Source organism: Myotis lucifugus, unplaced genomic scaffold, assembly GCF_000147115.1.
Source record: "Myotis lucifugus unplaced genomic scaffold, Myoluc2.0 scaffold_366, whole genome shotgun sequence".
Taxonomy (NCBI): domain Eukaryota; kingdom Metazoa; phylum Chordata; class Mammalia; order Chiroptera; family Vespertilionidae; genus Myotis; species Myotis lucifugus.
This window is the reverse complement of record NW_005871414.1, coordinates 792,018-809,943: the sequence shown is the minus strand read 5'-3', so window position 1 is coordinate 809,943 and position 17,926 is coordinate 792,018. Positions and strand designations below refer to the sequence as shown.

General features: G+C 48.3%; 1 protein-coding gene across 12 annotated transcripts in view; it reads left to right on the top strand.

Annotated features, from left to right (window-relative positions):
- Positions 1–17,926, top strand: part of LOC102430461 (ribonuclease P protein subunit p14) — a 69,070-nt gene that overhangs the window by 38,686 nt on the left and 12,458 nt on the right. For 8 of the 12 annotated variants that reach the window (XM_023764989.1, XM_023764993.1, XM_023764991.1 and 5 more), the window contains exons 7-9: positions 264–421; positions 3,806–3,860; positions 4,063–4,163. In XM_023764989.1, the coding sequence (XP_023620757.1) occupies positions 264–421; positions 3,806–3,860; positions 4,063–4,163 (314 nt within the window). Of the gene's footprint in view, positions 1–263; positions 422–3,805; positions 3,861–4,062; positions 4,164–8,286; positions 8,747–10,292; positions 10,369–10,609; positions 11,923–14,645; positions 14,833–17,926 lie in introns of those variants that run through there. The other 4 variants (XM_023764995.1, XM_023764994.1, XM_023764996.1 and 1 more) reach the window with 4 other exon arrangements.

The window sequence follows — 17,926 nt, the reverse complement described above, 5'->3', positions numbered from 1 at the left end:
TTAGGGAGGGGCTGAGCTTTGGTTTTCTTATGGGCTCCCCATGCTGCTGGTCACCCGTCTGTAAAGTATCTGGAGGGATTTTTTTTTCTGTTTCTCTTCAGAATGTGCTTTTGACCTTGAGCCAGGATGGCAGAACCCATTAAAAAGGAATCCGGTGAAACACCCCTGAAACATATTAGCTGATACTAGAAGTTCCCTTTCTAAGATGGGGGTTGGTAAGAAGGTAGATGAATGGCCAAGCTGTTTTGGTTTGAATCCCCCAGGCCTGCAATACCCAACTGATAATCAGTTCGTACGACGGCTCAGAGAACTGCAGGAATCGGCCGCCGTAGAGAAGATCCCGCTGATCCCGTCCACCCCGGAGGAGATGAGCGAGATGCTGCAGCTCTGCTCCTACGTCCGCTTCAAGGTGCCCCAGCAGGTATGGGACCTCAGCAGCAGCACGGCGCCTGCCTCCTGCCAGGGCTGCACTGGCCAGCACAGCTCCCTTCACGCACCCTCCTCCCTGCACTTACCTGTCTGTTCACTCAGCGTCCGTACCGTGGCCGTGATGTGTCAGGCACTGTGCTGGGGCACTGTGGCGAATGAATAAGACAGAAGAGGTTCCTGGGTGGACACTGGCTAGTGGGGAGGCAGACAATCAACAAGTCGACAGATTCTTAAAAATTATAGTAAGTTTTCTAGGGGAAATGAAGATGGTGCCGTGAATAAAAACAGGGAGGCAGCAGAAGATTGGATAAGCCTCTTTGAAGGAATAGCACGTTCAGAGTTAGAAAAAATATAGGCAAGTTCAAGACACTAAAAGGGGCCCTGGGTGACCGGAGCCCCAAGGATGAGGGAGAGAATGTGATGGATGAGGTTGGAAAGGGAGGCAGGGGCTCAACCAGAGATTCTCAATTTTTGAAAAATCTCAGGACCACTTTATACTTTCAGAAATGATTGAGAATACCAAAGAGTGTTCGTTGGTGAAAGTTATAACTGTTGATATTTACCATGTTAGAAATTAAAAGTCATAAAAACTTAAAACACAAGAATATAGATGCACTCCTTTCATTAGCCACCAGAGTGACATTGTCCCTTGTTCTGTAGGCCCTGAAAATCAGTCTGCTTTTGAGGAAGTCAAAGCGAAAAAGGCAAATAACATGTAGTATTATTATGAAAATAGTTTAACCTCATGGACTCCCCAAATCCACTTTGAGAACCACTGGGCTAGATCATGTAGCACTGGATGGGTTATGGGAAGGAGTCTGGGTTTCTCTAAGTAGGATCGGAGAACCCCTGAAGGATTGTAGGGGGTGCAGACAGAAGCAGAGAAAGCCACGAGGGTGCTGATGTGGCTCAAAGATGATGGCGGTGTGGACGAGGGTGGCAGCAGTGGAGACAGGAGATCTGAAATGCTTTGGGAGGAAGAACAAGGACTTACCAGCAAATTGGATGTGGACGATGAGGGAAAGTGAGGAGTCACAGGTGACTTCCGGTAGTTGAGTTGGATAAAGGCAGCATTTCCTGAATAATGGAAGGAGAGGGAGGGTGCGTTTAGGGGACAAGCTAACAGCTCCATTTTGGGTGCCTTAAGTTCAAGCTGCCTGTGAGGCCTCCAAGCGCAGATGTCAAGCAGGCAGGTGTTGCTGAGGGAAGTCTGTTTGGAGCTAGACAATTAGAGCCACAGCCGATGATTATATTAAAGGACCTGTGTCTGCATGGAGTCATCTGAGGAAAGAATAGAAAACCAAGAGAGGAGAGTCCAGGGCGGAGGCTTCATAACAGCAGATGATCTCCCTGTTGTAAGAGCTGGACCCTGCCTCAGGGTGGATGGGTCCTCGTAGGAGGTGAGAGAATGGGCTCTATTCAGAGGTTGTGAGCATGACTCAGTTATTGGGTGTATCCTGTCTCTGAGGAAGCACCCAGACTCTGTCCTATATTTTATTCCTGAAAATCCTTTTTTAAAAAAAATATATTTTTATTGATTTCAAAGAGGAAGGGAGAGGGAGAGAGAGATAGAAACATCAATGATGAGAAATATTGATCAGCTGCCTCCTGCACGCCCCCTACTGGGGATCAAGCCTGCCACCTGGGGCATGTGCCCTGACCGGGAATCAAACCGTGACCTCCTGGTTCATAGGTCGACACTCAACCCCTGAGCCACACCAGTCGGGCCCTGAATCCTTTTCAGTTGTGAAGCTGTGCTGATCCCCTCCAGGCACCGATCTCTTCCCCCAATAGAGTGGCCAAACAGTTTTAGAAAATTCCAAGTTTTGAGTTGTCAGGGAGATGAAAATGCCAGGAGAAAATAAATGGCAGTTCCAAAGTTTTCCCCTCGTAGGAGAGAAGGAGCAACCAAGCACCAGTGTTATGACTGTCTGTCTGTCTGTCTGTCTGTTTGTGTCTTGCAGTCTAAACTCTGTAAGATCAGGGACTTTGTCTTAATTTGCTGCTCTATCCTCAGCTTTTGGCACAATACTTGCATGAAATAGGTCTTAGGTGTAGATTGAATGAATCAGTGGATGCAAGGATGCCTGGATAACGCGGGAATGGAGCATGGAGGTGTGGGTAGATGCATGATAGATGGATTCATGAAATGGTGTATTCACATGCATAGATGATTTAGGATGCAGGATAGGTGGATGGCTGGATGCTTGATTGGCTGGGTGGGAGGATGTCTAGGAATGCAGGATGGAGAGTAGATGGATTGGTGGATACAAGCAGGTGGATGCATCAGTAGACATATGCACATATGATTCAGAGATGCAGGACGGGTGGATGGATGGGTAGGTGGAGCAGAGGTGGAGGATGGACGGGTGGATGCCCGAAGGATATGATGCGTGGGTGCAGATAGATAGAGCAAAGAAAATGTCTGACACTGAGCACAGTGTGTTGACAGCTTGCCATTGGCTCACCTCTGGACTTGCACTCTGGTCCTGTTAGGTTCTAGTCATGTTCCAGGAGTTGGTTTAGTCCAGAGCAGTTATGGCTGATTTTCCCACTTCGATCCATGCATAGGACTCCTGAGAGTGCATTTAAGAGGTTCAGACCATTCCCAGGAAGATGAGAGGAGTGGTGGCTGCTAATGTGAACCTAGGACCTACCTCAAGAGCCCCGAGGCAGGGGAAGTGGGGGCTGTGTTCCTTCTGGCCATGCACCTCTCAGTCAGTGTCTGGGTCCAGGAGATCCACAGCTGCTGCAGCCTTCACAGACCTCAGCAGGGGAGGCCAAGACAACGTTGAGCAATAAATAAGGGACTCTGCACCCTCCCAGACTTTCCCAATAGTTTATTCCCTTTCCTTCCTCCCTCCCTCCCTCCCTCCCTCCCTCCCTTTCTTTTCTTGTTTTTTTTTGTTTTTTGTTAATCCTCACCCAAGGATATTTTTCCATTGATTTTTAGAGAGAGTGGAAGGGAGAGGGAGAGACAGAGAGAGACACATCGATTGGTTGCCTCCTGCATGCACCCCAACCAGGGCCAGGGAACCTGCAACCAAGGTACGCGCCCTTCACCGCAATCAAACCCGGAACCTTTCAGTCCACAGGTCGATGACCGGCTAGGGCAATAGTTAAATTCCTTATTGTTTAAGAGACTCACCATCCACAATAGTTTAAATTTCTAAATAGACCTTATTCTGCATTTGGATATTAGTGAGCAATTACATCATATTGTACTATATCATGGGAATTCGGGGTACCAGGCCTTGAAAACCTTGACAATGCCATGAATGTCTGGACTTTAATTTCCTTCATTGTCCCAGCGCCGTGAGGAGCCTGAGGATGTGAATCTTCTCCTGCCTTCTAACTGTGGATTATTTGTCCTTAGATCCTGCAAGGCCTTGTCGACGTCCGCATCCCTCATAACAACTTCTACCGGAAGCGTGAGTAGCCTGCTTTGAGCTTTGAGCTGGGACAAGAGAAGCTTCATGGGTGGCTGGCTTTTATTTCTTACATTCGGAGTGTGTTTTCTTGAGCCCCCGAGAGAGAAAGTGGCGGCTTGGCCCCGATGACTGTCCTATGCTGTACGGGGGTGCCCAGGGCACAGCCCAGCATTTGTTCACTTTGTTTTCCTTTTCTAAAAAGTGTTTTTGGAAATCATCAATGAGAAGTCGAGATACTCCCTCCACCAGAACATGGACAAGATCAAGGCCCCCACGCAGATCATCTGGGGGAAACAAGACCAGGTATGTAGCGTGTCCCTGGGGCCACCTGTGCCAGGTACCCCGGCCTCTGAGGAAGAGTGGGAGGCCGTTGGTAAAGCCAGCTGGTGGGCTGGTGTCTGAGACCAGGAAGAAAGGGACTCCCCTGGGTCAGTGCCAGTGTTGGTGGCAGCATCGTGCTGTGAGTTGAGAGCAACAACATTGGTCCTTTAAAATGAAAGGCAATTATAAATCATTTTTACACATTATTTTTATCAAAGCCATAGAGTATAAAAACTTCAGAGAATGCCTGGAGGTGTGGCTCAGCAGTTGAGTGTCAACCCAGGAGCCAAGAGGTCGCTGGTTCAATTCCTGGTTAGGGCACATGCCTAGGTTGCAGCTCCATCCCCAGTGGGGGTCTCATTGATATTTCTATCTCTGTATCCCTCTCCCATGCTCTCTCTCTAAAAAGATTAATAAAAACATACTAAAACAACAACAACAACTTCAGAGAATATAAAAAGATTAAAAATGAAAATCCCAGATCCCAATTTCCATTTCCTTGAGGCAACACTTACTGTCCTGAGTATATTTCTTCAATTTCCTAGAGATTCGCAAACCTTTTCTGTAAAAAGCCAGAGAGTAAAATGTTCGACTTTGTGGGCCATTCAGCTCTGCTGTCGTGGTGTCAGCGCAGCCACTGACAACACCCAACCCAATGGCAGGCAGAGTCCCAGGGCCTTTATGGACAAAGCCAGCAGCCAGCGTCCGCCTACTGTTCTTAGCAGGCACACATATGCACAGAGAAGTTTTACCTGTACGTTTTTCAGACATGCTACATACATATTTAAGTTTTTTAAACATGCTATATACACAGCTTTGTACCTTTATATTTATGGGAAATCATTTCATATCAGCCCATACCAATCTACTCATTCTATTTTTAAAAATATTTTGAAATAATTTCTAATTTACAGAAAAATTATAAGAATAGTACAGACTACTCCTGTATATGCTTTACCTAAATTCCCAAATTTTTACCTGCTTTACTGGAGGTGGATTGACATGCCGTAAAATCCACCTTGGTGTTGGACACTCGGTCACTCCCAGAATTCCCTCCTGACCATCGACAGTTCATCACCCCAGACCCCGCAACCACTGATCTGGTTTCTGTCTCTATAGTGTTGCCTTGTCTAGAATTTTCATGTAAGTGGTATCATAATTAGTAATCTTGCATCTGGCTTCTTCACTCAAGCATGTTTTGGAGGTTCACCCATGTTGTTGCATATACCAGTCGTCCCTTTTTATTGCTGAGTGTCATTCCATCGTTCTGTTACCACATTTTATTCATAACTAGTGCTTTACATTTGCCTCATTGGCTTGTCATTCTCACCTATCTACCTAGCAGTGTATATGTTTGGACCCTTTGGAGTAGGTTGCTTACATTATGCCCCTTGAACCCCAATACCTCAGAGTGTATTTACTGAGAACAAGAGTATTCTCTCATGTAAGCACCGTACATTATCACATTCAGGAAATTTAACGTGGACGAGATGCTTTTATCTAATCTACGATCCATATTCCAATTTCATCAGTCGTTTCAATAATGTCCTACACAGAAGCCTCCTCGTCCTCCTCCTGGCCCCTGAACCAGGGTTTACTCCAGGGTCACCTACTACAGGTGATGTCTCTGTGGATCCCTCAGTCTGCCTTTGTCATTCATGACGCTGAGATATTTAAGAGTACAGGCCAGTTATTTTATGAAATGTTCCTCAATTTGAATTTATTTGCCGCTTCCTCATGATTAAAAGCAGGTTATATTACATTCTCTGGATAAAATATTTGATGAGTTATAAATGTCACATCCTCAGACACATAATAGGGTGTTGTCTGATTTCTTCATTGTAGATTTACTCTTTCTCCCCTCGCAACCAATAAGCAGTCGGTGGGAAGACACTTGCAGACTGTGCAGATATCCTGCTCCTCATCACACATTCCCTCTAGGTTTCCATGAGTGATTCATGCCCAAAACAGTGTTTCACCTTCTTCTTTTTGAGAGCTGCATGATGTTTTTAATTAGTGCCCTTCTGACGGTCATTTAGGTCATTTCCAGCTTTTTGCTTTTAAGCAATACCTCGGTGAGCACGATTATACGTGTGTTTGTGGAGCATGAGAGCACATCTAAAGGGTAAATTCTTAGATGTAGAATCGCTGGGTCAGAGGGCATGTGCATTTTTTAATTTTAATAGGTTTTGTCAGATGGCTCTGGGTTCGTTTGCTAGGGCTGCCACAACAAAGTACCACAAACTGGGTGGCTTAAACAACAGAAATTGATTGCCTCGCAGTTCTGGAAGCTAGAAGTCTGAAACCAAGGTGTGAGCAGGTGGTTCCTTCTGCAGGACGGGAAGGGTGGTCTGTCCCATGCCTCTGCCCCAGCTTCTGGTGCTTTGCTGACAATCTTGGTGTCCCTTGGCTTATAGATGCCTTGCCTGGCTCTCTCCCTTCATCTTCACATGGCATCCCCCGTCCCTGCGTGCCTCTGTGTTTAAATTTCCCCCTTTTCTAAGGATGCCGGTCATATTGAATTCTGGGCCCACCCCGCTCCAGTATGACCTCATCTTAACTAATTACATCTGCAGCGACCCCGTTTCCAAATAAAGCCGCATTTTGCAGTCCCGGTGGCTAGAACTGCAACATGTGAATTTGGGGGAGGCACAATCAACCCATAATAAACCCTCAGAGAAATCCTGATTTATACCCAGAAGCTCCTTTTTGGTTGCAACTGTTCTTTAGAAATCATCTCTTATTGAAAGTTCCTCTGAAGTTTGAAAAGCAAGAAATGGTGAGAAATGGGGCCCTCACAAGGCCCACAGGCAGACAGCAGTGCAGTGCCTGTTAAAGGGTCTTGGCCTTTGAATACAGTGAGCAAAGGATATTAGAGAAAAGCTGTCCCCATTGAGACAGATCCTCTGAGGACCCCAAGGTGAAAGCCACCATTGTGAGCGCTGCTGGCCTGCGGGACATCCCAACGGTGTCAGCTGATGAAAGCACAGGCAGGAAGTCAGGCTGCAGCCGCACAGGCTCGCAACTGTGTGCGATGACCCAGGAAGAGACGGGAGGAGAAGCCAGGCCGTGCCCACAGCGTGTGAGGGAGGGACGAGGGCATCAGCAGAGAGCAGCTACCTCAAGTCAGCCAGGTGTGGCCGAGGATGCACAGGACGCAGAGCGCAGAATGAGGGTGTGGGGAGGGGCGGGCTCTGTGCTCCCTTCTGCAGCCGCCCAGACGCTGAAAGGAGCTTTGTGTGTGTCTGTGCGAGAGGCAGGCTCGGGCTAGGCCAGCGGGGAGCCATTCAGTCAGAAATCGGAGTCAGAACAATGGAGGCCTTTCTTCATTCTAAAAACCCCAAAGGTGGTCAGGGTTCTCGGGGACCAGCAGGGAGAGAGGAGAGAACCTGCAGAGACACTGCAGAAACTAGATCACTGGCCTTGGAGTCGGAAAGTCTGGAGTCCAGCCCTGCCTTTGCCCTTTATTAGCCTGTGACCTTGAGCAAGACAGTCAGCTGCTCTAAATCATAGGCCTCTCTTCTGCCGGGTGACTGAAGCTCCAGCGAGACAACGATAGGGTGGGGCAAAGTAGGGCTACAGTTGTTCCTGTGGAAAATAATACAATAATCATTAATAATACAAGAATAAACTACCTCATATACTCACAACTGTAAACCTACTGTTGAAAATAATATAATTAATAAATAAAAATATAAGAATAAACTGTACTTCATGTACTCACAACGGTAAACCTGTGTATGGAGGTGATCTTCCTCCAGTTATCAGAAACAAATCATTGTTCGTGTCCTTTGCCTCTGACAGCCGGCTTCTGCCAAGGTCCAGAATTGCCTCCAGGGCTCTTAAGTCCATTTGGTTCTGGAAAAAGAGCCTGACATCCCATGGGCCTGCTGTAAACATGACCAGACCCTTATGTGTGCTTTGGCCCACCCTGAGGGCAGAGACCAAGTAGCAGAGACTTTAGGGCCTGGTATTCATCGCCTTTTGCTTCATGGCCTTTTGCTTCCCAAGCTGTCTGGCTTTTTTCCTGCTCTGTCATCACTTGGTGTCACAGACACGCCCCTGCCAGCCTGAATTCAGTGTCCCCCGCTTTGGACCCGTGTAGGCGGGCGCTGTACTGCACAACTGCAGGGGAGCCGTGTGCATCGCCGTCGATGTGAGCGATGCCCCCTGGATGTGGGCAGTACACACCCTGCACATCGGGACCTGGCAGACCTTCCTGAGGATTTCTGTGCACTCACTCATTCAAGTACTTCTCCTCCGTTCACTCCACAGAGTGGGAGGGCCGTGGGGAGATCAGCAAAGTGTATTTCTCTTTAGGTCCCTTCTCCCTGCCAGCATAGTGCCTGGCACACAGAGACCCAGAGCACACAGAGAATGAGTGAACAAGAAAGCGAATGAACAAACTATCAAAGGGACAAACCCACCAAATGACTGCCTACACATTTAAGTCAGCTAACAGATATTTGTTGAGCACCTACTATGCGCCTGACACTGTATTAGACCCTGGGGATACCATAAGGACCAAGACAGACAGGATCTGCCCTCCAGCAGCTTACAGTGGACCTGCCACTATAGCACAGGGCAGGGCTGGAACTCGGAGGTGTGTCGTGTAATGCAGGGGCGGATCCTGTCTCTTTATAATTTTGATATTTTGTTCATCATGGATCTTTCTGTACTAACATTTATTTTTTTTACATATTGCATTAAAATAGTATTCGTCTTAATTACCGACTTTTTTGGCGCCCACGTAAATGTTTGTGCCAGAGGCAAGCGCCTCGCTTCCCTCACCCTAGTAGGGGTGGAGGAAAATTCACCATTTATCTGTATGTCCTGCCAACAAATCGCTGACATGGTTCCCACGGACGTGCATCCCTCGTGAGGGCCCATCCAGCTGTTTCACGTGGGTGACTATGGGAATGCTGCATTTAACGGCATAGCCAGAAGCTCAAGTGGGTCTTTTTGCCTGTGAGCTGTTTCTGATCTCTATAGGACAGGGACTCCATTGGGAGCTTCTGCTTTTTCATGCTTTGACATGTCGACTCCACCTGCATTTCCACAGCAGCCAGGCTTTCTACCTGCTCAGACGGTTGCCACAGCAACCTTGTCTATGAGTGAGTGACAGGCAGAGGAGTTCCGTTTCTCCAGGGGGTGCACCCCTCTCACTAAGCTTCCCATTCACTGTTTCTTTTTGCCGCCCAGGGGTTCTGCATTCTCCTTGCCCCGTTTCCAAATGGGTGGGAAATCTTGATTTTCATGATGTGGGGTGATGAGAATGAAGCTCAAAAACAGACAGCGCTCAAGTGTGTTGGGGTTTTGCTTTTGCTGTTAAGATGAGAGGAGGGGCCTTCTTGTCTGGGATGAGTTGAGGGTGAAAGTGATGAGAAGGGGCGCACCAAAAGGTTTCGGGTTTGATTCCTGATCTCGAGCACATACTTGGCTTTTGGTCGGGTGTGTACGGGAGGCAACCAATCAGTGTTTCTCTCTCTCCCTCCCTCCCTCTCTCTCTCAAATTAATAAAAACGGGTGAGGATTAAAAAGAGAGAGAGAAGGGGAATGAATGCAAATACCTCACCAAGCAAGGGCGTTGGGGAGAAAAAGTAAGTTGGATTGGCATACTAGCAAGGCAACCCAGGTAACTGAAGTGAACTAACTAAGTTGTTGAAAAGTGTCAGCCCTGTGGCTTTCACATTGGAAAAGCATTGCTCATAATTCACAGCTGGGGACCCCAAAAGACCTTCAGAGAGAGCTCCCCAGTTGTGATCATTGGTAATTAGTGTTCTCCTCTGGTATCTTCCCAGTGTCCTTCCTACGCTTGACCCACCCTAATCCAGCCCTCGGGTGCATTCTCAGCCCAGCCTGACCACGTCTCTGTCCCTAACACAGCCTCGGGGCTCCCCACTGTCCTGACATTAAGGTCAGACACCCAACATGGTTGGAGGAGTGGGGCCCCTCCTCCCCATCGCACCTCCCTACGAGGCCCTCCCCACTCCCTGTGAGCTGTGTCCCCCTCACTTCCTGCTCTCCCCACTCCCTGCATGCTGTGTCTCAGCCCCTAGATACTGGCCGTCCCTGTGCTTGCCATGGCCTCCCACCCTCGTGCTCCCTCAGCTTCCAGGATCCTCCCCCATCAGCGCTCTGTGACATCGCCTTTGTCTGCCCACCTGCTGCCTTCCCTACAAGACCAGAACCTCCTCAAGGGCAGGCACTGTGTTTCCACCTCAGTGGCACAGGCAGCACCACAACTCCTGGCCCCGAGTTGCAGAATAAACCAGGAGCCATGAGTCACGGTGTCAGAAGGCCACAAACCCTAACACTTAAGCGGCTTGGTCCCCAAAACCACCCCTGCGGTCTCCGTGGGAGTCTGTCCACCAAGTACACCCAGATGTCTGAATCTTTTCCATCGAGTTTCCATTCTTGTCCTGCAGGTGATCGACGTGTCCGGGGCAGACATGCTGGCCAAGTCTATCCCCAACTGCCAGGTGGAACTTCTGGAAAACTGTGGGCACTCTGTGGTGATGGAGAGACCTAGGAAGACAGCCAAGCTCCTCGTCGACTTTTTAGCTTCTGTGCACAGTACAGACAACAACAAGAAGCTGGACTGAGGCCCCGAGCGCAGCCTGCCATCCGCACGCCGCATCCGCTCCCGTCTCCAGATCTGACGCAGCCACCACTTCTCAGGGATCCTGCCCCAAACGCGGCCAGAGCGCCAGCAGCCCTGAGGAAGCCAGTGCCCTGCCCCGGTCAGACCCACAGAGCTCTGGGGGCTACGAAGAAATCTCCAAGATGTTTTTTCACTAAATAGAAACTCACATGGAACAAAATCAGAAAACCCAGCCTGGAAACCTACGGAGAAGTCTTTAGGTTCATTCGCAAAGCGGTCCCCTTGAGCCACAATCACTGAGGACATCATTTTCTTTGAAACACGTTTTACAGGCTGAGACTTGAGGTATTGCTGTTGCTTCAGGCGTTCTCCCCTGCATGGTCAGCGGCTGTGTTAGGAGCATTAGTCCCCATTCGCCGAGCCCTTCTTGTTAATGTCTTAAGTTTTACAGAGAGGCCCCTAGGTGAGTGCAGTCCGTCAGCTGCAAGACCCGGCTGGGAAGGGGCAGCTGCAGGTGTTTGCACCTGCAGGGGGACATGGTTCCGCCTCGGCCAGCCCTCGGAGCCGCAGAGAACACACCTCTCCCGTGGGGGTTCCATCCGCCCCACGTGTCAGCTGTGCCACAAGGGAACTCAGTCACAGTGTGAAGCACACCTGGCAGGGTGGGTTTCCGGGAATAATTTATTTTAAAAAATAGGTCTAATGGTCTGGCCCATGTGGCTCAATGGTTGAGCGTTGACCTATGAACCAGAAGGTCACAGTTCAGTTTCCCATCAAGGCACATGCCCCATCAGTGATTCTCATCATTGATGTTTCTATCTCTCTCTCCCTCTCCCTTCCTCTCTCGGAAATCAATAATTTTTTAAAAAGAAAGTCTTTTTTAAAAATAGGACTAATGAAGCAATAATGTTGTAGACATCTACCTAAATAGCCAGACTCGGGTCCTAAATGATCAGACACAAGCACCTCATGGGGCTGTCCTATGTGGGGGTGCTACGAGAACCCTTGGATGTAAACACCAGTGAGCTGATGAATTCTGTGAATTCTGTGAACAGTCATGTGCTCGAGAATCAGTCTCAACAGCTGTAAATGATCACAGTGATATGAAATAAACGTAATAAGTCTAGATCAACAGCATGCAGACACTATTTCTAAGGTCCTAATTGTGTGCAACATGGGCAGATTTTCTGTTAACTGGGTTAAGTGTGTTTTAAAGTCGGGCTTATTCTGCCCTGATCTGTGTGGCTCGGTTGGTTGAACCATCGTCCAGTACACCAAAAGGTTGTGGGTTCCATTCCCAGTCAGGGCACATAGCTAGGCTGTGGGTTCGATCCCGGGTCGGGGCCTGTACAGGAGGCCACCAATTAATGTTTCTCTCTCTCTCATGTTTACAACTTTCATTCAATTGAAGTGGTTTATCAGAAAGGGCAAGCCCTAGCTGATTTGGCTCAGTGGATGGAGCGTCGGCCTGTGGACTGAAGGGTCCCGGGTTCAATATCAGTCAAAGGCACATGCCCAGGTTGCTGACTCGGTCCCCAGTGGTGGGCGTGCAGGAGGCAGCCAATCAATGAATCTCTCTCATCATTGATGTTTCTATCTCTCTCTCCCTCTCCCTTCCTCTCTGAAATCAATAAAAATATATTTTAAAAAAAAACACACAAAAACAAAGGGCAAGGTCCCCTTGACCCTCTTCTGTTGCATTTGGGAACCCTAAAATCCCCAGGGCTTCTTCACTCTTTCAAATCTTTTTACAGAGAATCTACAGCAAAGTGATTCTGGAAATAAAGTGAGATGAGCTTAATAGTTTAATTTGGAATTCTGTTTGAATATTTTAATTTATCAAAAAAAGGGTGAAACAGGTCTTTAAAACAAGATATAAAAATGTGACATATCAAACTTGTGGGATTGCAGCTAAAGCAGTATTCAGAGGGAATTGTATAGGCCTCGATCCATAGATTAGAAAAGAAGAAAAGCTGAAAATCATTAATTTAAGCTTCCATTTTAAGAAGCTAGAAAAGAAATAGTAAATCAAACCTAGAAAAAAAAATAGAAGGAAACCATGCAGAAGAGAGCACAAATTGGTGAAACAGAAAAGAAAGGAGATAGCCGTCTGCTTGTTCCAGTCTCCCACCTCCACACGAGTTCTGAGCTGAGTGAAGTTCGGGGAGAGGTCGTTCTTGGTGGGTCTGGGTGGTGAGAGGTGGCTTCCTCAGGGTCACAGAGGCCCAGACCTGGGTCAGAGCCTCAGATCAGTGGCCCTGCTGGGTGCAGGCATTGCTTCCTGGGCTGATAGCAGCTCAGGATCACCTGCCAAGGAGCCACAGGGAGGGACAGTGGGCAGGGTCTGCAGCAGGACTTGGCTCCCCCCTCCCCTCACTGTCGCCGGAAAGCATCGCCTGGAAGTCGTGAGCAGAGCATGGACGAGTCACTTGTGACAAACGCATGAAGTGAGTTTTCAAGGGTCTCCCTTGGCCCTGCAGTTCTGGCCCCGCCGTGCAAGGAAGACTCCCAAGCGGAAAAGCACAGCCCCCCCTGTGCCCCACTTCCCGCCTTTGTGATTATGAAGGGCCTGCTGGTTATGCCAGCTGGCTGCCCCCCAAGCCACACCGCGCTGGTGTGTGCCTTTCATGACCATCTTGGGAAGAAGAAAGGGGTCATTCATCACAGCCCTGCCTGAAGGACTGCCAGCAGCTTCTGAAATAGCAACGGAAAGCCGGGCAATGCCAGTGGGCTCCTGCTCCCGCTGCCTGGAGTCGGCCTGCAGGTGCTGAGGAGGGGCCCCGGGGCAGGTATTGAAGGGGCTGAGGGGCCGGCAGTGGTTAGGACTCAATGTGCCACTAGTCCAGCCGTGGGCAAACTACAGCCCGCGGGCCAGATCCAGCCCGTTTGAAATGAGTAAAACTAAAAAAAAAAAGACCGTACCCTTTTATGTGATGATGTTTACTTTGAATTTGTATTAGTTCACACAAACACTCCATCCATGCTTTTGTTCCGGCCCTCCAGTCCAGTTTAAGAACCCATTGTGGCCCTCGAGTCAAAAAGTTTGCCCACCCCTGCCCTAGTCTGAGCTTTTTGCCCAGGGCAGAGGTGACGCCAGGAGGGACTGATGCAAAAAAACACATCAGTGTGATGGGGCTGCCTGTGTGTGTGTCATTTCAGCTCCTCACTATTGCCCTCCCAGGGAACTTTGTGGCTTTGTCCAAAGCCGTGGTCGGCAAACTGCGGCTCGCGAGCCACATGCGGCTCTTTGGCCCGTTGAGTGTGGCTCTTCCACAAAATACCACGTGCGGGCGCGCACGTACAGTGCGATTGAAACTTTGTGGCCCATGCTCAGAAGTCGGTATTTTGTGGAAGAGCCACACTCAAGGGGCCAAAGAGCCGCATGTGGCTCGAGAGCCGCAGTTTGCCGACCACTGGTCCAAAGGAGATTCCCAGAAAGTACTGGGCGATTTTAATGTACGACAACCCAGGCGTGGAGGCGCTATTCTAAGTGTTTTCCACGTATCACCGTATTAAGCTGTCACACAGACCGAGAGGTACATGTGACCTGCGCCAAGGAAACCGGTGCTCGGAGAGAGGTGGCGGTCTTGCCCAAGGCCACAGCGGTAACACACAGAGCGAAGCCTCTTGGTTAAGGATCAAAGGTGACCTGCAAAAACAATGCTTTCACTGGTTCAGGCAGGAGCTCTCTGGCCCAATGTTTTCTGGGTTCTGAGTCCCTTTTGGCTCACCTGGACGAGGCCAGCGTGTGGCAGCTTCAACTCAGGTCGCTGAGGCCACACCTTAGGCCCTGGCTGAGAATGGTGACCTGGTTGTCCATTCACCAAATAGTTCGTGGGGCGACTGTGCTGGTACCGCAGCTGCCACGGGCCCACGGTTGCTGCTCTCTGGGCTGAAAATGACCAGGATGTGGACCTGAGTTGCCTGTGCCTGTGATGGGATGAGGATCTTGTGTGACCATCTGATGGTTCCTTTCAGCAACAAGACAGCCCCTCTCCCTTGACTCTGTTAACATAAAAAAAAAACCATTGAAACCTGTAAAGAATTTTTGTGAGTTTATTTGAGCCAAACTGTCGACATATGCCAGGAAGCAGAACCTCAACGAATTGAAATAATGCCCTGGAGAATGGCGGGGTTACATTTGTATTTATACATTTGCAATCAAAGGAGGGACGTAGGTGGGTTACATGAAATTCATTGGTGATAAATTAAGGAGGAAGGATAAAGCAAAGCAAGGGAAACCCCTGAGATTGGATAAAAAGTAAAATGATGGACACATACTTAGGTGGGTGCTGGATCAATTAACATCATAATAAAGGAATTTGTGGTATCTGTCCTGGCGCCCAGCACATTTGGTTGTGTCCCAGGGGCTCCAGAAAAAGGGAAGTTACAAGTTACCCAGACATTTCAAAGGTATGTTATCATAGATGCAAAAAGACAGATAGGCTCAGTGAAGGTAAAAGTTGACCTTGTCAGTGAAGATACCGGCCTAGGATGTAACTGCCCACCATAACTGCCTTAGTTAAAGTTTAATTTCAGACCATCCTTTGTGGTTACTTTAGATCTCTGAGTTTGCAAGACCGCCATGCAGGCCTGCCCTGAGCTTGTCAGGTCAGCATGTGGCTCCTTTCGTCCACAACTCCTAGAGGAACCTTTTGTCATCAGTTTCTGGATCCTTGGTCCCTAAACCCGCAAAGCCATGACTTGGAACTTTAAGGCACACCTAAGAGGCTGTCAAGCTCCTCGGGGCATAGGAGAAGGGAGAGGGGCAGAAAGTGATACTAAAGTGACAATCCCAATGCCAAGGTCAAAGCTGCCTGGGGGTAAGTTGCTGAAGGGCCACTATTTAATGGGAGTGTCGGTCTATGATCTCTGACCACATCTCAAAGAGCCAGATATGATTCTGTAATTCAGGAGTTTCCTGATTTTAGAAAGGTATTATGGTATGTACATTCCTAAAGACCCCCAGTGGGGCCTGGGACCATCTTACATGATCAGATGTATTATGAAAGAACAAAAATTCAACTGAGTAAATGTGAAGATCTAATTGGCTTGATTAAGCGATTCATGAACTGGGCAGCATCCCATCTAGCAACTAGAGGTGCTCCCATGAGCTGTACAAGATGGGAGGTTCCTATAGGCAGAAGGAGGCTGGGATGGATTGTTTCAGGCAAGGACACCTCCCCTTAGGGCAGTGGTTCTCAACCTTCCTAATGCCTCGACCCTTTAATACAGTTCCTCATGTTGTGGTGACCCCCAATTTCATTGTTACAAATTGAACATAATTAAAGCATAGTGATTAATCACAAAAACAATATGTAATTATATATGTGTTTTCCGATGGTCTTAGGCGACCCCTCTGAAAGGGTCGTTTGACCCCCAAAGGGGTCTCGACCCACAGGTTGAGAACCGCTGCCTTAGGGAAAGTCAGGGGTGGGGTGGGGTGGGGGGGTCTCCTCAGGCAGATTGCCTCACTAGAGTTGATCAGGACATTACAGACTAATTTGCTTAAGATCCCACTCTTGCCCTGACCGGTTTGGCTCAGTGGATAGAGCGTCGGCCTGCGGACTGAAGGGTCCCGGGTTCGATTCTGGTCAAGGGCATGTACCTTGGTTGGGGGCACTTCCCCAGTGGGGAGTGTGCAGGAGGCAGCTGATCGATGTTTCTCTCTCATCGATGTTTCTAACTCTCTATCCCTCTCCCTTACTCTCTGTAAAAAATCAATAAAATATATATTAAAAAAAAAAAAAAGATCCCACTCCTGGGAGAGGCTGAAACTGCGATTGGGTTAGTTACTGAGTTTTGGTTTGGTGACCTGGCTTAGCACAAGCGACTCCATTTTGGCCTGTTGTTTCTTTTTTAAAACAGTATTCATATTTCCGCTGTGCACCGTGTGAGTACCCACAGTAAATGGGACAAAAGCTATAAAAAGCTTCGCCTCAATTCAGAGTAAGCATTGGCACCAGATGAAGAAAAAATGGGTTCCCGGATTTTTCTTGGATTTCAGAACTGCAGCTAAGGGACAGTAAGCTTGCACTGCCCCCCTCTCTTCTGCTTTGGCAGGTGTCGCCGTAAAACGCCCAGAGCTGTGAAGAATGTTTATAAGAGTTTATCCGAGCCAAAATCGATGACAATTGCTGAGAAAGAATATCTCAAATGCTCCCCAGAATAGCAGTTTGCAGTTTCTTTTATATTTTTGAAATTAAGAAGGGAATTTAGAAAGATTGCTTGAAGGTGAAAGAAAGCAAGGAGGGTCTGGCATCAAATTTCAGGGTAGTTAACAAGATTATGTGCTCTCTTGAGGGTGGTTATGCCTTTGAGGGGTATTATTTCTGGCATTTTAAAAGAACATTAACCTAGACACATAAGAACAGGGCTCGCTTAGAAACCACTCACTAAAGTTACAGGCCTAGGGCATGACTACCCAGCACGACCTGCCCAGTTAGAAATTTATGATCAGATCACCCTGTGAGGTTACTTTCCCATTTTGGTCCACTGAGGTGATATCATTTGTTTGTTTGTTGAGAGAGAGAGAGAGAGAGAGAGAGAGAGAGAGAGAGAGAGAGAAACGATTCGTTGTTCCATTTATGTGTTCATTGGTTGCATCTTGGATGTGCCCTGACCAGAGATGGAGCCTGCAACACTGACAGATCTAACCAACTGAGGTACCGGCCAGGTGACACCTTGAAGAGTCTGTCTGTTCATCAAAGGTAGGCAGGTCTGCAGATGGGGGTGGTACACAGCTCCCTCTTGTGACCATAAGGGACGGCTCCTGATTTTTACTTAACTATTACAAAAGTGACACCTTGTCACTTTAAAATAAATTAAGTGCTGAAAATGTGAGCATGTCCTCCTCACTCCAAACAACCCCACCCTTCCCCCATCAGTCCCCTGGGACTCCTAATGCACACATGCACACATGCATATGAATAAATGGTTGATTTATTGGTGTGGGTTTTTTTCTTCTTTTTTTCAGAGAGAGAGAGGGGAGAGGGAGAGAAAGAGAGAAACATTGATGTGATTGGCCTCCTGAATATCCCCTACTCCTGCAGCCTGGGTGTGTGCCCTGACCAAGAATCGAACCATGACCTCCTTGTTCTTTGGTCACGCTCAACCATTGAGCCACAACGGCTAGACTCCT